General features: G+C 43.0%; 1 protein-coding gene across 1 annotated transcript in view; it reads left to right on the plus strand.

Moving 5' to 3' along the window:
- The window catches only part of bmp7b (bone morphogenetic protein 7b), a 51159-nt gene that overhangs the window by 22314 nt on the left and 4418 nt on the right, over nt 1–24427 (plus strand). Inside the window, exons 2-3 of the mRNA XM_061689126.1 lie at nt 13621–13813; nt 16853–17001. Of these exons, the coding sequence (XP_061545110.1) occupies nt 13621–13813; nt 16853–17001 (342 nt within the window). The remainder of the gene's footprint in view (nt 1–13620; nt 13814–16852; nt 17002–24427) is intronic.

Raw genomic sequence — 24427 nt, forward strand, 5'->3', positions numbered from 1 at the left:
CTTTTCGAGAGCCACTTTTTTGCACATTTAGAAATTATTTTGTCAACTTAAATAGTTCACTCAAAATATTAAATATTACACCTAAATATTAAAATGTTAAATGTAAATATCATACATAACATAAATATGAAATGTAAATGTTAAATATACAGTATATCTAACTATAAATCTTAAATCCAAATTTTAAATGTAAATTTAAATATAAAAACTAAATCTACGTTATATATCTAAATATAAAATCTTAAATCTAAATAATAATATATAATCTAAGTGTTACACACACACACACACACACACACACACGCACACACACACACATATATATATATATATATATATATATATATATACACATATACAAATTGTTATATATACAGTACATACATATAAAAAAATCTTACACAGGGAAATGGACCCTTGGACATAGATTATCACTACCTGAAATAACAAACCAGTTAGGGAAACTTTATTTGACGAGTACTTTGAGTGTTTATTGTTAGTTTTATGAAGAAGTGTTGCCTCAGCACTGCCCTGCAATGGGTTATGGCTGAGTGCTTATGGAAGCTGTCGTTTCTCCCTCCAGAAGGTTTTCTTTTTTGTTTAGATGGTCACTTCAATCAGGATCCATAACATACAGTGGGAAAAGGTATAACCCGAGTTGGTTTGCATGTCTGGGGCCGTAAATCCTCGCTGTCTGGGACCTCTGCTTACTTTCCCAAGCAAAAAAGCTAGCAGGCTAGCTAGCTAACACTACCTGATCCAACATTTGACATCGGTCGCCGTCCACCTTCAGCACGAGCATGTTCAATATAAAAATATTTGTAATTTATTTTGGGCAAATAATATCATCATCTGGCGTCTCAGGAGGGTGAAGCACTGCACCATCAACACTGTGTATAGTGAGGATGGGGCACTGCTGACCTAGACTTGCGACGTTGTGAGTCGGTGGAGAGAATACTTCGAAGACCTCCTCAATTTCACCAACACGCCTTCCCATGAGGAAGCAGTCTGGGGTCTCTGAGGTGGGCTCTCCTATCTCTGGGGTTGAGGTCACCGAGGTGGTTAAAAAGCTCCTCGGTTGCAGGGCCCCGAGGGTAGATGAGATTCGCCCAGAGTTCCTAAAGGCTCTGGATCTTGTGGGGCTGTCCTGGTTGACACGCCTCTGCAACATCGCGTGGACTTCAGGGACAGTGCCTCTGGATTGGTAGACTGGGGTGGTGGTCCCCCTTTTTAAAAAGGGGGACCGGAGGGTGTGTTCCAACTACAGGGGGATGACACTCCTCAGCCTTCCTGGTAAGGTCAATTTAGGGATGCTGGAGCGGAGGGTCCTTCGCGAAGTCTAATCTCTGATTCAGGAGGAGCAGTGTGGTTTTCGTCCTGGCCGTGGAACAGTGGACCAGGTCTACACCCTCGCCAGGGTCCTCGAGGGTGCATGGGAATTCGCCCAACCAGTCTACATGTGTTTTGTGGACTTGGAAGCATTTGACCGTGTCCCTTGGTCTCACTGGAGCTGTTCACAGCCTAGTGTGAAGCGGCTGGGATGATAATCAGCACCTAAGCGGAAGAAAATGGATTGATGGATGGATTAATAACATTGGCTGTAGTGCGCACAAACTAATAATTCGGATCACAACATCATTAGGTAAAAAATGGCAATAATACACAAATCCACAGTGGGAGGTGCAAACACCGTATGGTGGGAACATACTACAGAGCGTTAAAGGAACTGGCTCACACAATCTTGGTCATCACTGCAGACAAAAATATGTCACATTCTACTTTGCATTTGTTGCTGCGTGCTTCTACCTCCGCTCTTGTAGGTCACCTTATGTTCGTGCCTCTTCTGGAAAAAAGTGTTCACTACAGCCATTTCACGAAACTGCATTTTCTTGTCTACAAACATTTCTCGTGAGGCAATTTAAAACATAAATATAAATAGATTTCAGTTTAAACTTTTCTTGTGAATATCAAAAACATAAATTAAAACAAAGAGCAACACAAGTTTGTCATCTTGTTATAAAGGTACGATTTTCTCCAACTGTGATATCTCAGTTGGAACACTAGGGGGCATAATGTAAAAATATTACGTCAAAAAGAGTCGACGAAAAGGACATGACGAAGAATGTAGTTTCATGTCGAAGACGCTAGCTGACACGACACTGACTTAAGCAGACTGTAATCAACAGGAAGCCCAGACAACGGTTGGCCGGCCCACGGTGTAACTATTTGCTCACCCAGCTAGCTGCTAATGCTAACCTAAACAAGCATACGTGACGTCAAACCACGTGATTCCCACAATGCAATGTGGATGTTTTTTTGCAATAATTTAAACTCATTCGCCGGCACGGTGGACGACTGTTTAGCACATCTGCCTCACTGTTCTGGGAACCGGGGTTCAAATCCCGGCCCGCCTGTGTGGAGTTTGCATGTTCTCTCCGTGCCTGGGTGGGTTTTCTCCAGGGACTCCGGTTTCCTCCCACATCCCAAAAACATGCGTGGTAGGTTAATTGCAGACTCTAAATTGTCCGTAGGTGTGAATGTGAGTGCGATTGGTTGTTTGTTTATATCTGCCCTGCGATTGGCTGGTGACCAGTTCAGGGTGTACCCCGCCTTCCACCCGAAGATAGCTGGGCTAGGCTCCAGCAGCCCGCGACCTTAGTGAGGATAAGTGGTAAAGAAAATGGATGGATGGATTAAATTTATTCACCGGCTGTTGAATTCACATATCCATGTTAACATGGAGGACTGGCGGTGAATGAGTTAATGTTAAATCTCATTGTCGTTTCTGTGTCTGTTAACAGTCGTTCTTGGGATATATACCTTATTTAGCTGTCACATTTATTGTAGATTTATGTTGAAATATGTTTATTTTATTTTTTTTTAATAAAACCATTACTTTAGGTAGTGTGTGTTGTTTGCCCAACAGGGTGTTAACTGTTAAAAATAATAGGTACTAACTACACATTAGCAATCATGGTGTGGGACACTTCGACCTAATAAATAATAATTAAGACCTTCAGCATTAGGTTGTCACTTATCATATTTTCTTGTAGTAAAACAATACGTTGCACATGTAGCTGTGAAAGAAAAAGTTACAAAGTGTTGGTTTCTCAGTGCTTTGCAGTGCTTGCAAAGAAGCAAGTCTCTTCAAGTCAATGGATTCAAGTCCAAGTGAAGTCAAGAGTCATTGCTGTTCATGTCCAAGTCGAGTTGCAAGTCTTTTAACATATTGTCAAGTCGAGTCTAAAGTAATCAAATTCATGACTCGAATCTGACTCAAGTTCAAGTCACGTGACTCGAGTCCACATCTCTCCAAAATGTTGCCATTATTTTCAGCGTGAGACGCATTACAAATGCATTACAAACCCATAACCTAGGACATGCACGGTTAACAGAGACAAAAAACTAAGAGGATGTAATTCCATAATTTTTATTTATTTGCAAATATCAGTCAGGGTAGTGGAAGCATGTTTGCACTTGACCGTCTTTAAACAAGCAGTAGCCCAACAAGTTCTCTAAGTTCCAGGCTGTTACATATGGAGTATACCGTAAATCTTTGGTCAGTGATGCCCAGTGAAGCATGAGGTGGAATCTCGCACTGTGCTTTATGGCTGCAGAGGGAAAGTATGTTTGATGACTGTGCTGAGAGACAAGAAAGGCCAAAACCTGTGATCCGCAGACGGCCTGCAGGCTAGAGAACCCATAAAGGTTTGATTTGACCACAAGTAAAAGACTCTTCTTCCTGTGGTTACTGCCTCAACTTGCACACATGCAGTTGAAGTGGCACGTGCACGCCCTCAGGCGGACACACACACGTGCATGCGCTTATGTGAATACACGCACACATGCTGCAGCGAGTTAATTTATGATTGTCAAGTGTGACAAAGTTCTAACGTGAAACTCTATTGACCTTTTACCAGTATAAATACATCACACAGGCATGATGTCATCAGTAGTCAGCAGCGGGCAGGAAGTTTCTTGACATAGTAATCGCCCTACTGTGGTTAGCCCAGAGATCAAACCCTCTTTAAGCTTTATAGGATAAACATCTTGAGCAACTTGTCCCTTCTATGCAATCCCTATTTCTTCCCCAAGCTCTTGGAAACTATGACTACAAGTTTTTCCCTGGACTGTAATTAAAACATTGTCAAGGCAACTGAGAGGAAGAAAGAGGCGCATCGTTATATTGTGTCAATCAAATGCGCATGGCTTGTGAATGTTCCAATTCCTCCCATCAGAAAATGATCTACATTTGGCTGATCAAATGTAGATAACTGATCTTGTGGGAATCAGCTGTATTGTTGGACTTAATGAACTCCACAGGGATGTTGTGGAACAGACATCTCTAGGGATCGGAAAGCATTAAAAGAGTGAGGGGGTGACGACGAAGCCAAAGTGCAGCAGTGGCAGGGGTGGGATCCCCCCTGGACCCCTGCCATGCAGCGGAAGTGTTCAAGGTGCTATTGAGGGGTGTGATGGTGTTGAGCAGACACTTGGGCTAATGTGAACCGTCAGATCTGTCTGCTGTTGCTCCGGAGGCCGAGGTGTCTGGGATGCTTCTTGGGTCTTGGGTAAGACAAGGGAGGGGTGAACCAGGAAAAAGGGAAAGGACAGAAAATTCTACATTGACTATAGTCGATATTTGTATTATTATAAAGTTAATACAAAACAAACAGCTCATGTCTCATCAATAACTTGCTCTAATGTGCCTCTCAAAGTTATTCTCACTGACTGAAGATGAGAACCAGTCAACATTTTGTTTTAACCTCCAATAGATGTACCGTTACCACATATCTGTGTGGCTTATTTTAGCATTCCTTTTACTGGAAAGTGGAACCTTAAAAGTAGAATATAGTCCATTTTGAGATACTGGTTGACTTCAAATAATTTTTTTTCCCATGGGAAACAACATAAATAATTCTATCGTCAAACAAACGACAAACTACCATGAAATCTTTATCAACTGTACAGTCATATTTTAAGTAAAATTACCTCGGTTTACACACCTTTTGGTTTATGAACAGTCTTGGCATGGCATTTTCTCATGCTACATAAATATCAGTGGCTCTGTGCTTCAGGTGTCTTAGTTTTTTACCTAAAATGGCCACCACATCCCCCAATGCAACACAAAATCTGAGCTGCACTGCGTGACTTGGTGGCCATTTAAGGCAGGCAGTAACCCCTGTCAACATAAACATTACTATTCCCAAAAAGGCTAAGACACTGTACAGTGATATGCTAGCGAAGCAACTGTTATTTCCATCCATCCATCCATTTTCTGAGCCGCTTCTCCTCACTCGGGTCGCGGGCGTGCTGGAGCCTATCCCAGCTGTCATCGGGCAGGAGGCGGGGTACACCCTGAACTGGTTGCCAGCCAATCGCAGGGCACATACAAACAAACAACCATTCACACTCACATTCACACCTACAGGCAATTTAGAGTCTCCAATTAATGCATGTTTTTGGGATGTGGGAGGAGACCGGAGTGCCCGGAGAAAACCCACGCAGGCACGGGGAGAACATGCAACGTGCAATGAACATGGGATTGAACCCGGGTCCTCAGAACTGTGAGGCTGACGCTCTAACCAGTCGCCCACCGTGCCGCAACTGTTATTTCATCATCATAAATTGTGTTTTCACCCATTTCTATACTGCACAGTATTTAATTTTAAGCAGACAATTGGAAGAAGGTAAATATAGTGTTGTTCTGCCACTGGAAGGGATTAATTGCATTTCCATTCATTTCAATGGGAAAGATAACCTTAGTTTGCAAATGTTTTGGTTCGAAAATGGGTTCACGGAACAAATTCAATTCGTAACAAGAGATTCCACTGTATATTATAATATCTATATAATAATAAATTATATTATAATAATACTATATTTATTTGATTAATTTATTCATAAAAATATCATATAATAATCGAGATACTAATCAAATCCTTTGGTGTATCGTTACAGCCCAATTTGTGATGGACATACAGGTCCTTAGAAGAAACACGTTGGACGTTGATGATAGAACTCACTTGTTGGTATCTTGACGAAGATTACTTGGCACGATGCTTGCCAGGTGCATTTACATCTGGAATTGAATTTGGACCATGTGTTGGGACCAGATGCTTGGACCATTTGGACCACCAATTCACCATTTATAATCGTTACTGTGCCACACATGTGGCTGGGTCATGTCCAATGATGTGGGCTCATGCCGCTTAATCAGCAGCTTGTATAAAAAGCTAATCAGACACCAGACTAAATGATTAAAGTATCTCACTCTGTGTGTGTGTGTGTGTGTACTTTGTGTATTTGTGAGTGTGTGCATGTGCAGATACATTTGTTGTTGCATCTGTAATTATGGATTACAGAAACCCATAATGATTGTCTAACTGTGCTGTGACGCACAAGGTTGTCTGCTTCACAGACACTACTTTTTGGTACTTTATGCATGTGTGTGCAAGATGTGGACCCTCGACACGTTTACAGTACATAGTAGGAGTGGGTATCTTTACCTTGTTTGTGGTGTGCATGCGTGTGTGTTTGTAGCACAGGCGGTGTAATGGCTAAACACTTCCTCTGACGGGAAGTCATTAATGTTTCTTAAAGTGTGGCTCCCACATCTATTGATGCTACTGTTATTGTCAGAGCAGGTATGCGGTTAGGCTATAGCTCTGCTCACATCTAACGCTGTCTCAAACTACACAAACTCATACCTTGACATTTGTGGAGATGCAAAAGCCTCGTCTCTTTCAGAGACATCAGAGAATTCAGCTGTTCGAGAGGTGAGAGGGCGGCTCGGCTGCTTTTGCAGCTGAAAATCCCAAGTGGCGTCTTCTCAAAGGGAGTGCACCTGTGCTGGGGAAACCAGGGAACAGAGATGCCAATATATAATTAAAGTTGTGAGCTTTTTGTTTTCTCCTCTTATTTTTCTGACTTACTTTCGGCAAATAAATCAGCACCACAATGTTGAAAAAGTGTAGAGGAAAATTGGATCTCCTACCTTTGCTTCTGGTGTGACATTGCATGGACTGTATTAGTTTTCACAATAATTGGAAAAAAAAGATCCAGAGATTCCGTGATGGGGTGGGTTTGGATCCTTGTTAAGGACACCTTGGCTGTTCCAAGGAAGCAAATCCACACAACTCCTGCAACCAATTCCACCCATCCATCCATTTTCTATACTGCTTATCCTCACTTGGATTGTGGGTGAGCTTGAGCCTATCCCAGTTGACTGGCCGGAGCATGGATTCGAACGCCAAACCTCAGAACTGTGAGGTGGGTCTGCAAAACTGTAACCTATTCCATGTTCCATACTTTTATTTGTTGCAGTAGGCAAATTACAGAAAGGATGCCCTACATTCTGTACACATCTACAACTGGGGAGGTTGAAGAGTCGAAAGAAATGAACATATAAACAAGTACTTCTCAGTTATAGTGATGTGAGTGCACTGCACAGTAAACTATTCCCCCATTTTCGAATGAAGTACGATTTAGACCTCCTTGCATGTCAAAGCTCGGTGAAATGTTCATGTCAGTAGCACCTTTAGAAATCTATTTTGTGAGAAAAATGGTGACGTGTTAAATACCTATGTCAGCCGCTGTATATATGTATGTGTATGCATGTATACATACATACATATGTATATATATATCCATCCATCCATCCATTTTCTGAGCCGCTTATCCTCACTAGGGTCGCGGGCGTGCTGGAGCCTATCCCAGCTGTCATCAGGCAGGAGGCGGGGTACATCCTGAACTGCTGGCCAGCCAATCGCAGGGCACATACAGACAACCATTCGCACTCACAGTCACACCTACGGGCAATTTAGAGTCTCCAATTTATGCATGTTTTTGGGATGTGGGAGGAAACCGGAGTGCCCGGAGAAAACCCACGCAGGCACGGGCAGAACATGCAAACTCCACACAGTCGGGGCCGGGGATTGAACCCGGGTCCTCAGAACTGTGAGGCTGACGCTCTAACCAGTCGGCCACCGTGCCGCCCTCTCTCTCTCTCTCTCTCTCTCTCTCTCTCTCTCTCTCTCTCTCTCTCTCTCTCTCTCTCTCTCTCTCTCTCTCTCTCTCTCTCTCTCTCTCTCTCTCTCTCTCTCTCTCTCTCTCTGTATATATATATATATATATATATATAGGAGTGTATATATAGGTATATATAGGAGTGGGTATCTTTACCTTGTCACATATATATATATATATACATATATATATATGTATATATATATATACAGAGAGAGAGAGAGAGAATATACATTTAAAAACTTTTTCCAATATTAATATAATATTAATATATTTCCTGTATAACTCAACTGAAAAAAGGTTTCTTTTTGAACAACTGAAATTTATTCAGAGTTAATCAGAGGCAGAGGCACTTTAAATGGTTGCAGGTGTATTTAACATGAGTTTTAATGTGATTGGTTAATTATGAACACAGCCACGTCCAAGTTAAGAGTGTGCACAGTTGTGCAACCACATTATTTAATTTGTTTATTTTTATTTCCCCACTCGAAAAGATTAAATATTTTACATTCTTTATCGGGCTATTTTTTTATATCAAGAAAAATCTAACATTTGAGCTGGGGTGTGTTGACTTTTTATAGCCACTCTTGATGATAGATGTTGATATTTGAGGTGCAGACAGTCTTTTAGGTGCAAATACACATTTAGAGTCTCTTTGAGTCCGACTAATGCTGACCTATTTATGAGAGACAAAAGAAACGGGATGTAGAGTCTGCTGGATGGAATAACATCATAGCAACCAGCTCAGAGGGAGCAGCAGGTGCACAGAGAGTAAAACAACTCTGCACAGGCATGTGTCAGGCATGTGTAGTGGAACATGCGTAATACTGACATCATGCCGCATTCATATCGGTAACAGCTGCTTTAGAACATGCGCTGTCATCAGAAATTCTCTTTAAGCTGGGGTGTTTATGTGCCTGAGCGTGAGTGTGATGTCAGTTTGAAAAATAAATCCCGCTGTGTTTTTTCTGCACGTGTTTTGCCAAGGAAGTCATTGAGTAGTAAAGAATATTTAATGGGTGGAGCTTGAATCAACAGAGAGGGGGTCAAGCAAAAGATCAGGCGATAGGGAAAGTTAAATGGGGAATATTTATTTATTTTTTGATACTTTGCAAATGAATGTACTGCAAATGTTAAACACCTACTGGCAGAATTTTTGAGGATAATTTTAAGATGCAGAATCTTTTGTTACAAGCATTGCAAACAACATTGGAGGTGTTGAGGCTTCTCATATATGAAAAACACTTTTTTTTTCACTGACCCTTGGTGATTCTGTCTTAAGGTCGTATTTTCAAGTATATTTCATTCTTCATCTGTATTTTTCCTTCCATCCTATTTTGATTCCTTTATTCCTTTATTTTATAACTGTCTCTTACTCCCACTAAACACAAACAATAAACACACTAAAAAGTGTTTCATCCATTTTCTGATCCACTTCTCCTCACTAGGGTCGCGGGCGTGCTGGAGCCTATCCCAGCTGTCATCGGGCAGGAGGCGGGGTACACCCTGAACTGGTTGCCAGCCAATCGCAGGGCACATAGAAACAAACAACCATTCGCACTCAGTCATGCCTACGGGCAATTTAGAGTCTCCAATTAACACATGTTTTTGGGATGTGGGAGGAAACCGGAGTGCCCGGAGATAACCCACGCAGGCACGGGGAGAACATGCAAACTCCACACAGGCGGGGCCAGGGATTGAACCCGGGTCCTCAGAACTGTGAGGCTGACGCTGTAACCAGTCGTCCACCGTGCCGCGGAAAAAGTGTTTCATGTTAAACTAAATTAAACATTTTCAACTCATTGCACATTTTTTAGCTCAAGACTCAAATTTCATGTGAAATCTGCCCAGGACACAAACTAACCTTAATGTATTGTGATTTAAAATGACATACTGTATAGCACTTATCCATTTGTGTTGTACACAGCACGATAACAGGAATTGCGATTGGCCGGCAACCAGTCCAGGGTGCACCCTGCCTCTCGCCCTAAGTCAGCTTGGACATGCTCCTGCTTCCTCATGACCCGAACGAGGACAAGCGACATAGAAAGTGGATGACTTTATGGATTGAATTTAGTCTGACAATTGGCAAATTAACAAAAAGCTGATTTAGGACTACATTTTGGGTTCAGATCCTAAATTTGGGAAGAGATGATCCAAAGTGTTTGTGGGTGTGTGTGAGGTCTTCCTGATAGTTAATCACAGACAGACAAGTGGGTGGAGATGTTGAGATTTGAGGTCCTGAACCCTGGGACATCCTGCTGGGATATAAGAGGAACGTGTTAGGGATGGTGGTGGTGATGTGGGGGGGTCACTTCCTGAGGGGGTTACAATGGGGTGGTTAGTGTTGTGGAGATGATTGGAACTATGTAGTCCAAACATAGTCACTGATGGTGTAGTGGTACACTCGCCTGACTTTGGTGCGGGCAGCGTGGGTTCAGTTCCCACTCAGTGACGGTATGAATGTGAGTGCGAATGGTTGTCCGTGTCTATATGTGCCCTGCGACTGAGTTCAGTCGACCAGTTCAGGGTGTAGTCTGCCTTTCAACTGAAGTCAGCTGGGATTGGCTCCAGCGCACCGTGACCTTAACCAGGATAAGCGGTGTTGAAAATGGATGGATGGATGGATGGATAGTCCAAACATGGATTCTCGACTCAAGAGAACCAGATGAGGGGTGGAGTGGATGACTCTCTTGGGGCTGAGGGGGGGAACATCACAAGATGCTGCTTAATAAGGCCCCTATCATCAAGACAACGTGCATTCTGCATGTGTGCTTAACTCATTGACAGCTATATACGCCCAATATGCATGTTAGCTGGGAGAGCTGATAGTGATTAATGTGGCACTCACCAGCATCTGAACAGCAACAATGAGCTAATTATAACCAGTAACTGTCATCCATCCATCCATTTTCCACATTGCTTATCCTCACTAAGGTCACGGGTATGCTGGAGCCTATCCCAGTGAATTGTGGACGAGAGGCGGGGTACACCCTGAACTGGTTGGCAGCCAATCGCAGGGCACATAGAAACAAACAACCATTCGCACTCTATTTCACACCTATGGGCAATTTAGAATCTTCAATTAACCTACCGTGCGTGTTTTTGGGATGTGGGAGGAAACCGGAGTACCCGGAGAAAACCCACGCAGTCACGGGGAGAAGATGGAAACTCCACACAGGCAGGCCGGATTTGAACCCAGGTCCTCAGAACTATGAGGTTCACTGCTAAACTTAAGCAGCTTCGCCAAGCTAAGGAGGACGCATATCAGAGCGGGGACAGGGCCCTGTATAATCGAGCTAGAAACCAGCTGACTAAAGAAATTAATATTGCAAAGAGGAACCATGCAGCAAAGTTGGAAAAACAGTTGAGCGCAAACGACTCTAAATCAGTCTGGCATGCATTCCAATCGATGATTAATTACAAGCGACGATCCCCCCAAGCTGAGAACAATAGCACACTAGCCAACGACTTGAATACCTTCTACTGCAGATTTGAAAAGGACAGTTTCACACCACACACCCACCAGGCCGCACCCGCGACCACAATCACACCTCTGACTTCTGCGTTAACCATCAATGAACAGGATGTGAGACGCATCTTCAAACAACAGAAGATTAACAAAGCGGCAGGCCCGAACCATGTGTCCCCATCCTGCCTCAAAGTCTGCGCGGACCAGCTCGCTCCAGTCTTCACTCAGATCTTCAATAGATCTTTGGAAATGTGCGGAGTTCCATCCTGTTTCAAACGCTCCACCATCATTCCAGTCCCCAAGAAACCTGCAATCTCGGGTCTGAATGACTACAGGCCTGTCACTTTGACATCTGTGGTCATGAAGTCCTTTGAACGTCTCGTGCTGGGCCACCTCAAGAGTGTCACAGGTCCCCTGCTGGACCCCCTGCAGTTTGCCTACCAAGCGAACAGGTCTGCGGATGATGCAGTCAACATGGGACTGCACTTCATCCTAGAACACCTCAACAGTGCAGGGACCTACGCTGAGGATCCTGTTCGTGGAATTCAGCTCAGCATTCAACACCATCATCCCTGAACTCCTTTCAACCAAGCTTCTCCAGCTCAGTGTCTCACCTGCCATCTGCCAGTGGATTTACAGCTTTCTGACGGGCAGGACACAGCAGGTCAGGCTGGGGGAGGCCACCTCATCCACACGCAGCATCAGCACTGGGGCGCCCCAAGGTTGTGTCCTCTCTCCGCTGCTCTTCTCTCTCTACACGAACGACTGCACCTCAGCGAACCCGACTGTCAAACTCCTGAAGTTTGCAGATGACACCACTGTCATCGGCCTCATCAAGGACGGTGACGAGTCTGCATATCGACAGGAAGCGGAGCGGCTGGAGCTGTGGTGCGGCCGACACGACCTGGAGCTGAACACGCTTAAGACTGTAGAGATGATCGTGGACTTCAGGAGGCATCCTTCGCCACAGCTGCCCCTCACGTTGTCCAGCTGCCTTGTGTCAACCGTCGAGACCTTCAACTTCCTGGGAATTACAATCTCTCAGGACCTGAAGTGGGCGACCAACATCAACTCTGTCCTCAAAAAGGCCCAGCAGAGGATGTACTTCCTGCGGCTTCTGAGAAAGCACGGCCTGCCACCGGAGCTGCTGAGACAGTTCTACACAGCGGTCATCGAATCAGTCCTGTGTTCTTCCATCACAGTCTGGTTTGGTGCTGCTACAAAAAAGGACAAACTCCGACTGCAACGGACAATCAAAACTGCTGAAAGGATTGTCGGTAGCCCCCTACCCACCATTGAGGACTTGCACGCTGCCAGAACTAAGACAAGGGCGTGCAAAATCCTCTCGGACCCTCCGCACCCCGGTCACCAGCTCTTCCAGCTCCTTCCCTCAGGTAGGCGCTACCGATCAATGCAAACTAGAACTAGTAGACATTCGAACAGCTTCTTCCCTCTTGCGATCAACTTCTTAAACACCTAACCTATAATTCCATTACAACAAGCTGGCAATTTTTTGACTTGAGTTCGTTGTCACATTTCTGTGGGGCCAATTATGTATTACTCGTGCACTCACTGTAGTTGTCTCGCCATGCTGCACTATTTGCATATACTGGCCACTCAGAGTAGAGTAGCATCTGCTCCATTTGCACACTGATTGAGGAGTATCTGTAACATTTGCACAACCAACATTGTCCCAGATGATCGCACTACTCGTCACTTTAAACCGCATACACTCCTTGAAGTCTCAGCGCCCTTTGCACAATGGTCATCGCACCGGACTATTGCAATATTAGTAATTCGAACTGCTCTAAGTGCTAGAGGACTCTGCATATTTTTGCACAATTGTTTTTTGTCAATGTCTTTATGTCTCCAAAGTGTTCTGTAAATTGACTGTCTGTTGTACTAGAGCGGCTCCAACTACCGGAGACAAATTCCTTGTGTGATTTGGACATACTTGGCAAATAAAGATGATTCTGATTCTGATTCTGATGTGCCAGCCAGTCGCTCACTGTGCCACTCCCAATAACTGTCATAAACTGTCAAACAAATTCCTTATCTACATGTGATGCAATGATGGGTCACCTATCAACAATCTCTGAATCTTTGTTTCCTTCTTGCAGTGGAGCATGACAAGGAATTCCTGCCAGTGCGGCGGCATCATCGAGAATTCAGATTTGACCTGTCCCAGATTCCTGAGGGCGAGGCGGTCACTGCTGCTGAGTTTCGTATTTATAAAGACTTCATTCATGAACGTTTTGATAATGAAACTTTTCGCATCAGCATCTACCAAGTGCTGGAGGAACATTCTGACAGGTAAATAGTTTTGGTTTTGTGTCAAAATGTGTTATGGTATGTACTAGTATGAACAAAGAGCAAGTCAATTCAAGGGAAGTCGCAAGTCCTAGACTTTGAACTCAAAGCCAAGTCGCAAGTCAAAGTCTATGGCTTGCACTTGACTCAAGACTTGCCTGTCTCAACTTGTAACTTGACTCGGGACTTAAGGGACTTGAGACTTATTTGTGACTTACAAAGCAATGGCTTGGTCCCACCTCTGGTACAAATATACAGTAGAGACTGACGTCATATCAACGGGTCATATCAACATGCATAATTGTCATTATTGAATTTTTCTTTTCTTAATCATCTGGTGCTCCATCTTTCCAGGTGATGAATACATTGTTAAAATGTAAAAACATAAAAGTAGGATTAGCAACTTTAAAAAGGAGTTAAAAAAACACTTTTTGTCATCTATGTTAAAAATATGTGTATGACCAAATATTTTCTTTCTTGTTTCTCTATTAAATTGTTTTTCTTTACTCTGTGATATGGATCCCCTTGGGTCTGGGTCTGAAATAATGAATAAAGAGCTGCAAGACCAGCCTGGTGTACATGGAGCCTTCTATTTAAATTATAATCGGTTTAGAAGCCCAAACTGAATGAAACTGCTCCAGATAAAAACCTCAATCGTAATAAACAGGCCGAATGTGGATGGAATTTCATTCGGTTTCACAGGGGTGGAATATTTCTTTTGCCAAACTGTTCAGAAGTAAATTTTCGCTATTCAGAGCAGGAAAAAGCTCTGTCTGCACATGCTTCGTCTCAACGTAAATCCAAAGTGACGTCATCGTTTACACATGGCTTAAATATGGCGGTTCCCGACGGGGCTCGTATGCGACGGAGATCTTGTTGTTAACCACTTATAATCAAGCGTTGTTTTTTTTTTAAAATTAATGTATAAAAACAATCCCAACTACTGTGCTGAATAGACGACGGACCTCCATCATGATCAATGATGTGATGTTCACGAAGAAGTGCGCATGTCACACGGCTGTTCCGATTAAATGTAGTGCACATCATGTATACACTCGCTCGGAATATATCACGTCACATGTAAACAGTTGACCAGAGATTGGACAATCGGAATGATTTTAATCAGAATGACAAAAAAGCCTCCATGTAAACCTGGCTATGTGTGGTTGGTCCGCTGAAAACGAGCCCTTCACTTGTCAATGAAATATACATTGACGTTTGCTGTCGTCAACTACTGGCTGAATAACGTGTGCCACTGAGGTTATGCTTAATATACAATTAACGTTCCTTTGTTTGTATTAATTGGGGACTAACACAACAACAACGCGTAGAGAAGCGCTGATGTTGTAAATGATGTGTAGCGAGCTGTTTAGCTCAACTCGCGAGCTTGTTAGCTCGCAGGCTAGCTCATTAGCTCGTTACAACAAACAGTTAACTTTCCCTGAAGAGTCTCTGTTTTGTGAATCTACGTGCTTGCCTATGGAGCAAGGCTGTGGAGTATTGGACGGAGCCAACACCGGCAATAGTGTACCGGCCCGCCGGCATTTCATGAGCCCACTACCGGCTAATGACAACGCGTAGAGAAGCGCTGATGTTATAAATGATGTGTAGCGAGCTGTTTAGCTCAACTCGCGAGCTTGTTAGCTCGCAGGCTAGCTTGTTAGCTCGTTACAACAAACAGTTAACTTTCCCTGAAGAGTCTCTGTTTTGTGAATCTACGTGCTTGCCTATGGAGCAAGGCTGTGGAGTATTGGACGGAGCCAACACCGGCAATAGTGTACCGGCCCGCCGGCGTTTCATGAGCCCACTATCGGCTAATGACACAGCCGTCCAACCCTGTTAACTTACTGTGTGATCTGCACAACAATGACAATTTATCGAGTCCGAAAAAACTATCGTGTCCATTTTATTTATCGAAAGATAAGTCGGTATAGTAATTATTGTGACAGGCCTAATGCCTCTAATTTAATTTTAATTATTATTTCAAAACCGACTCGGTGTGGGGAAAACTTGCTAATCAGAGACTGTAGAGACAGGAGGCCTGATCAAATGGTCTATCAATCATTTTCTCATGCACACCCCCACCCACATGTAGACTTTCCCAAAGGGGACTATTCTAGTTTGTTGGCCGAATTATTTAACTCCAGTTAGCAAAAAAAGTTAAAAAGAAGGAATTGGGCAGCTCTCAAGACTAATCAAAGGTAAACATAAAGTATGTAACGGTGGTGTTCTACACGGTACGTGCACGGCTGCATATGGCTGCAATCACTGTAACATTTCGTGTTTATCAATACTCCATCATGAATAAACCATGCTAGCAATGTAGCTGTCGTATGCGTGCGTTAGTGAGCTGGGGGTATTTCTTTGGGCAGAGACAAGAGTGGGCAGGGACTGGCAGTGAAGTGAGGCTACATTCAAATCTTGCTAGATGTTTGAAAACTGCATCCTCTACCTTTTAGTTAAAAAAAAAAGAAAGAAAGCATACATTACAGCAATGATCTTAAAGCTTCTCCAGGAGAACCACACATTCAGTATGCAGACTATCAAAAGCTGCCACTTAGGTCATTGACCTGCTTTCTGCAAACACTACCAAAGCGTCCTAGAGAACAAAACAGTTGCAGGCTAGTCTACATGAATGAATCAGAGTTCTGTGACATACTATCTGCCTGGTTATAAAATAAGTCGGGATACATGAAGGGCATTTAACTCTTCTACTACTACCAGTCTTTCTACTATTTTTCTTACATATTTTTTTCACAGCTATTTTCTTCCTTCTAGCTTTCATTCTGACTTTCGCTGTCATTCCTCTTTTTGACTTTATTGTACTCGTTGCCACAAAACTTCAGCTAGTGATGGACTGTGTGTAGTGTATGCATGGACCAGTCTTTTAAAAAGCCATTATTGTCAATCAAAGAAATGAAGTGTTCCCCCGGGCCTCGCCATCTGGAGCGCCCCCTCTTTGCTTGAAACTCCTTCAAATCCCTCTGCTGCTCCTTGTGATCGTTTTGGTTGTCACACTCTAATCTTCTGTGTTCTGCCCAGAGAGTCTGACCTTTTTCTCCTGGACTCACGAGTCATCTGGGCCGCAGAGGAGGGCTGGCTGGTTTTCGATGTGACGGCCACCAGCAACCACTGGGTCCTCAACCCAGGAAGAAATCTGGGTCTCCAGTTGGCTCTGGAGGGCACAAACAGTGAGTGTCACAAGCGTCCATAACCGGGGAACTTGAAAAGAAAGACATATTTTGATGTTTTGTGCTTATTTCAATATTAAGTCTATTATTATTATGATGATGATGGTGATTATTATTGTTATTATATCATCATAAGTGCCGTTTTTTTATATTTTATCTTGTCATTAATACCTTTATACATTCATTTTAAAAAGCATATTTTATATTCATTAATAGCAGGCTGTTTTTAAATTAAATTCTCATTAATTTTAAGACTGTATTTATTCCAATTGCTATTTTAAAGTCAAATTTACTAAAAAAAACAAAAACATATGTATTTAGAGAACTGTTTTTAACTTAAAATTGTTCCATTTTGAAAACATTACTATTTTGTTCCCTCAATTGTTAATTCACTGTTTCAAACCACAATTACATTTATCATAACTCTTTTTGTCAGTGTCTTCTTTTCACATCAGCTACCCTGAACTTTGTATTATATCAAGAGGGGCTTTCCCACCGCAGGCACCTTTCAGTTTCCCCTGTGTCCCCACCGAAAAAAAAAACTACCAAGGTACAGAAGGTTCCCCCTGGATTAATTACTGTAGTTCTTCCGAGTAGGTAGGGTCTTCCTAGAGCTACCAAGAACTCTTTGAGGGGGTGAGTTGTGCTGACGAACGTAGATTGGTTGACAGACCTCTGTAGCCGTTTACTTTTTTATTCACAGAGCCACCATTACTGGATGCGGCATTACGCATGGCTCGAAATGAGAGGTTTAAAATACATTGAAAAGCAAAACTTCAAATCACCGATCGAGCGTGGTGGCGGCGGACATTGCGGTGGCGGACTTCACTGCCGCCACGGGCCTGTGGCAAGATCTGTCACCGCCCCGGCAGGAAGGTCCACCACTGGCTGACTCAGTTCCGCTAAGGAACAGCAGTCTGAGTCCGAGCAAGCATGTGTGTCTTTCTCGGCCGAGGTTGAGGGGCGTGAGGTTGGCCAGCGGGGACCCTCTGATGGTCCAATCCAATCAGTCACGGGGGTAAACAAAAATAAAAAACCTTTCCAGGCAAGAGCTCCTCCAGCTTGTGTAAAAATGCCACGTTTGCCATTGTGCAAGAACAGGACATGAAACCCGGCTTTTAGAATGTGTTTGTACGTGCACAAATAAATATTTCCAATGTACAATCTGTTTTTATTTTTCTCACGCAAACACATGTACAAATACGTCTCACTGCTGTATTTAAACTCACTAAGAGATGCTCATGAAGTCATGTATTTTTTATTTATTCATTGAAAGTTCTCCAGGAAAAGTAGGTTATTTGCAATGCTGACCTGCCTGCAGAGAGCAGAGTAAAACAAAGTAAAATTGAAGTAAATACATATACAACCCCAATTCCAATTAAGTTTTGTTAAACATAAATAAAAACAGAATACAATGATTTGCAAATCATGTTCGACCTATATTTAATTGAATACACTACAAAGAAAGGTAATTAATGTTCAAACTGATGAACTTTATTGTTTTTAGCAAATAATCATTAACTTAGAATTTTATGACTGCAACACGTTCCGAAAAAGCTGGGACAGGGTCATGTTTACCACTGTGTTACATCACCTTTTCTTTTAACAACATTCAATAAACGTTTGGGAACTGAGGTCACAAATTGTTGAAGCTTTGTAGGTGGAATTCTTCCCCATTCTTGCTTTTGTACAGCTTCAGCTGTTCAACAGTCCGGGGTCTCTGTTGTCATATTTTACGCTTCATAATGCCCCACACATTTTCAATGGCAGACAGGTCTGGACTGCAGGCAGGCCAGTCTAGTACCCGCACTCTTTTACTACGAAGCCACGCTGTTGTAACACGTGCAGAATGTGTTTTGGCATTGTCTTGCTGAAATAAGCAGGGGTGTCCATTGAAAAAGACGTTGCTTGGATGGCAGCATGTTTCTCCAAAACCTGTATGTACCTTTCAGCATTAATGGCTGCCTTCACAGATGTGTAAGTAACCCATGCCATTGGCACTAACACAGCCCCATACCATCACAGATGCTGGCTTTTGTACTTTGCGTCCATAACAGTCCGGATGGTTCTTTTCCTCTTGGCCTGGAGGACAGGACGTCCACAATTTCCAAAAACAATTTGAAACCTTTTCCACTTTGCATCAGTCCATCTTAGATGAGCTCGGGCCCGGAGAAGCCCGTGGCGTTTCTGAGTGTTGTTGATAAATGGCTTTTGCTTTGCATAGCAGAGTTTCAAGTTGCACTTATGGATGTAGCGCCAAACTGTATTTACTGACTTTGGTTTTCTGAAGTGTTCATAAGGCCATGTGGTGATATCCTTTACACATTGATGTCGGTTTTTGATGCAGTGCCGCCGACCGAAGGTCACGGCATTCAATGTTGGTTTTCGGCCTTACATGCAGTGATTTCTCCAGATTCACTGAATCTTTTGATTATATTATGGACCGTAGATGATGAAATTCCAAAATTCCTTGCAATTGTACATTGAGGAACATTGTCCTTAAACTGTTTGACAATTCTCTCAAGCACTTGTTCACAAAGGAGGTGAACTTTGCCCCATCTTTGCTTCTGAATGATTGAGCAATTCAGGGAAGCTCCTTTATACCCAATCATGGCGCCCACCTGTTCCCAATTAGCCTGTTCACCTGTGGGATGGTCCAAACAGGTGTTTTATGAGCATTCCTCAACTTTCTCAGTCTTTTTTGCCATCTGTCCCATCTTTTTTGGAACGTGTTGCAGCCATAAAATTCTAAGTTAATGATTATTTGCAAAAAAAACATAAAATTTATCAGTTAGAACATTAAATATTTTGGCTTTGTCGTGTACTCAATTAAATATAAGTTGAACATGATTTGCAAATCATTGTATTCTGTTTTTATTTATGTTTAACACAACGTCCCAACTTCATTGCAATTGGGGTTGTATAAACAGTACAATGTTCGTAGCACATGGTGAATAAAATGTCCTCAAAAGACATGTGAACGGATGTTCTCTAAAGCTGGAGAACCTGCATTTAAAAAACGTAATCGCCTGAATGCCAGGACATTAGAAAAACTTGTCTTTTTGAATGAATGAATAAATAAATAAATAAATAAATAACGGCACGGTGTGCGACTGGTTAGCACATCTGCCTCACAGTTCTGGGGACCGGGGTTCAAATGCCAGCCCCGCTTGTGTGGAGTTTGCATGTTCTCTCCGTGCCTGCGTGGGTTTTCTCCGGGTACTCCGGTTTCCTCCCACATCCCAAAAACATGCGGGGTAGGTTGATTGGAGACTCTAAATTCCCCGTAGGTGTGAATGTGAGTGCGAATGGTTGTTTGTCTCTATGTGCCCTGCGATTGGCTGGCGACCGGTTCAGGGTGTACTCCGCCTCCCTCCTGGGATAGGCTCCAGCAGCCCATGACCCTAGTGAGGATAAATAAAATGGATGGATCAATAAATAAATGTAGAAAATGCAAATGTGGAAAAGCCCCTAAGCTAACGTTAACTAACTATTGGTACTGACAGAGTTGAGGAACAGGCTAACAAATTAATTACACAGAATGGGCCTTCAAATGACGAACAAAGTATAATGTTGTGATTTGCTTGTCTGTTATGTTTGGTGAAAAATGTGTACATTCCGAACTTCACCGTTTTGGATTGTACTTGTAGTTTTTAAAGACATACCTCTCAGTAACTCTTGGCATACCTCCCGCCTGGTCAACATATTGATGCCGTCTGTCTGATAGGAGAGGGCGGGCTACTTCATTGCTCCGGGTTTGACTCATTGACAAGCTAATCCTCCAGTCAGGGCACTATTAGTATGTTATATTATTGCCGAATGCATCTTACATTTTATCTTCATCCATCCATCCAACCATTTTCTACCGCTTATCCGAGGTCGGGTCGCGGGGGCAGTAGCTTTAGCAGGGACATCCAGACTTCCCTCTCCCCAGCCACTTCATCCATCTCTTCCGGGGGGATCCCGAGGTGTTCCCAGGCCAGCCGAAGGATGTAGTCTCCCCTGCATGTCCTGGGTCGTCCCCGGGGTCTCCTCCCGGTGGGACATGTCCCGGACGCCTCCACCTCAACAGGGAGGCGTCCGGGAGGCATCCGAATCAGATGCCCCAGCCACCTCATCTGGCTCCTCTCGATGTGGAGGAGCAGCGGCTCTAGTCTGAGATCCTCCCGGTTGACCGAGCCCTGTCCAACTGTCAACTGTCTATCTAATACCACTACTATGACCTGGAAAAATGGATGCTTCATCCAGCATCTTTCTTATACCTACATATCTGTTTAAGGCCTCTGGTGGCTGGAATATATCCTACCGAGATGTCGCAGAGACTTTTTACTGGATTTTAACCACTTTTCATATGTTTTCAATTTTGTGCACCCTGCAAAATTATATTACCGTATTTTCAGTAGCATGCATGCATGACGGTAGCATGCATGCACGCTAAAACAATGTTTTTAAAAAGGCAGCGGGAGCAAAACTGAGTTTGGTTGTACTTTATTGAAATATTTAACAATGTACACAACAACAATGTACTCATGTTATTTTTTATCAATCCTCATCATCAAAGTTCTCATGTATTGTATCCGAAATGAACAGCTGGGCAAGTTCTCCAACAAACACGCAGAGTTCCCTCTCGTCATTATCTGAGTCAGTCTCGTTGCCGTGTGGCTCCTCAGAAATGATGCCGGCTTTTACGAAAGCTCGAACAACAGTCCAAGCAGACACGTTAGCCCTAGCATCCACAATCCATTCACAAATTGTGGCGTAACTCGCCCGGCGCTGCCTCCTAGTCTTAGTAAAGCTGTGTTCGCTATCTGTCATCTATGGCTCCAACGCCGCTCACAACTTCACTTTGAACGCCCTGTTTACACGGATGTCTGGCGATTCGTCAAGCCTCCCGGAATGATGGCAAGCTACGAGTTATTGCACTCAGTCGAATGGTGACTGTGGAGACACTTCCCCCGGCTGCTCTTTGCTCATTAATCCATTGCTTGAGTTGGTCTTCCAACTCGGGCCACATCGCCTTGTTTCCATGTTTTGTTTTTCTTTTTTTTCCGCGGAAACTCAGCTTCGTCTTCTTGACTTGGCGAAGCTCGTTTTCCTGCTTCCTCCACTTGCGAACCATGAATTCGTTGAGCTTGAATTCTCTCGCGGCTGCTCGAATCCCATGTTCCTACGCGTAACTAATAGCTTGCAGTTTAAACTGTGCTTCGTAAGCGTGTCTCTTCGTAGGTGCCATTTTCGGGGGCCAAACTGATGCACATACCGGAAGTATATACATACTGGGGGTGTGTCTTTAGCCTCCTCTGTCACGCGCACCCTTCCCCCTTTAACGTCCGCATACTGTCCTCAGTCACGTCCGCCTTTCCACTATATAAGCAGCGTGTCGGCAGGAAATGCTCACAGTTAGTCAAGCGGAGTGCTCATTAAAGTCACACAACAACATTTACAGATTTTGGAACTCGGTGCACACATAAGGCGCGCTGCTTTATAAGGCGCCCCATCTATTTTGGAGAAAATGTAAGACTTTTAAGTGCGCCTTATGGTCGTGGAAATACAGTAATGTAAAAAAAGCTGTTAAAAAAAAAAAAAAAAAACGCTTCCGCAATATAGCGTGGATTTCCTTGATAGACAAATAGATACAGTATGTTCTCAAAATAATACAGCGGGGTCGTGGTCGGTGAACCACATTATTTTGGGGGAGCACTGTATTTCCTATTTTCTCGGGGGCCTGATGATCAAAACCGCCACTTTTCTGACTCTGTTATTGTCATTCTACTTACGACTGCTACAACCATGTCAACACTCTTACTGGTTGATGATCTCACATCATAACATCTTAACAACTGACTTTAAAACTTTGCAGATCTGCTTGAAATAGATAAAGACCATCACCAAATCTCACAAAACGTGTGGGAAAATGTGTTACGGTCCGATGGAAATAAGGTTGAACTTTTTGGCCATACTGTAATTCCAAAATGCCTGTTTGATGCAAACACAACCATGCTCCCCCCGCTCCCCCTCCCTAAAAAAAAACAAAAAAACAACAAGAACTCCAAACCTATATTTCAAAGACCTATTAGATCATCTGAAATTTATGTGATTAATCAGAGCCACCTTAAATGTTGCCATGTGTGTGGTGACTCTTATTTAACATGTTTGAATGTGAATGGTTGCTTATGAAAACAGCCACATCCCAGTTATAAGAGGGTGTGCACACTAGTGCAACCGCATAAGCTCAGTTATTTATTTTTACTTCCCCTCTCGAAAAGATTTCCCTTTTTTCCAATTGAGTTGTACAGCTCACAGGTCACATTAATGGTGGAAAAAGTTTTGAAATAATTTATCCGGGGTTAATTTTTTTTATATCACAGAAAAGCATTTCAACAGGGGTTTAGACTTTTTCAAAAGATTTTTTTATAATCCATGATAGGTGAACCCAATCTAATGAAACATATATACAATATGGTGCAGGGGCAACAAAAGAGTGTCACACTTTACACAGTTTCCAGAAGGTGAATCATTATGAAAATAAACTCAATCAGACATCACTACCTTCCATCATACCAGCAGCATGATTAGCGTGCTTCCAGGAAGTATGTCATGTTATCACATTCTGGAGAATATGACTGCTCGAAGTTGTCATTGCCAGGCTCGATTGTTAGTCTTTGGAAAACATTGTCAACAAACAGCGTTGATTAGAAAAGTGTGATTAACCACATGATCTCTCACAGGTTGGCAGGATGTTACATGCTTGGCGAGGAAAACAGACGCTTTCATGTTAGGGAGAGAATGCTGCAACTATGAGTGCGTGTTGAAGTCCCTATGAGCGGTTTACGGGTGAGCGTGTGCAGACAGGCACACAAGACGGTCTGCCGGCAGCGACAACCAGGAGCCTCGATTTACCACCAAATGGCGATCAGACGCACATTCTTTTGTGCAAGCACGGGGCCACACACGTGTTTGCCAACACACCCACACAGAGCACATAAAGAAGAAGTGGAGGCCTCGATGTTCACCATAGGATCAGAGGTTTAGGGGTGCTAGGCGAGACAATTACCCTGTTTTGTCAATTTCAATGTAATTTCATTCCTACATTTTATGAAAGAGAATTATAACACCTTTGGGAAAGTATGTACTAAAACAGCAAATCTGATAAAGGGTATTTCAATATTGAGCCACAGCAAAAGAGTAATGGTTTGGATTTATAAAACTAACATATTGTAACCCTACCAATTTCTGAGAAAAGTACATCTCATTTTGATGTAGCTCCTCTACATATTTATTAACAGTATGCATTTTCTCTGGAGTAAGCCAGTCTCCTATAGTGAGTACGAAAAATAACAAAAAAGGGACTTGTTGTTTTGGGGGGACTTTTATATGAAATGTAACTTACAAAATGTAAAACAATAACGCCAATTGACTTTTGTGA

The sequence above is a fragment of the Phycodurus eques genome, chromosome 1 (assembly GCF_024500275.1).
Source record: "Phycodurus eques isolate BA_2022a chromosome 1, UOR_Pequ_1.1, whole genome shotgun sequence".
NCBI lineage: Eukaryota > Metazoa > Chordata > Actinopteri > Syngnathiformes > Syngnathidae > Phycodurus > Phycodurus eques.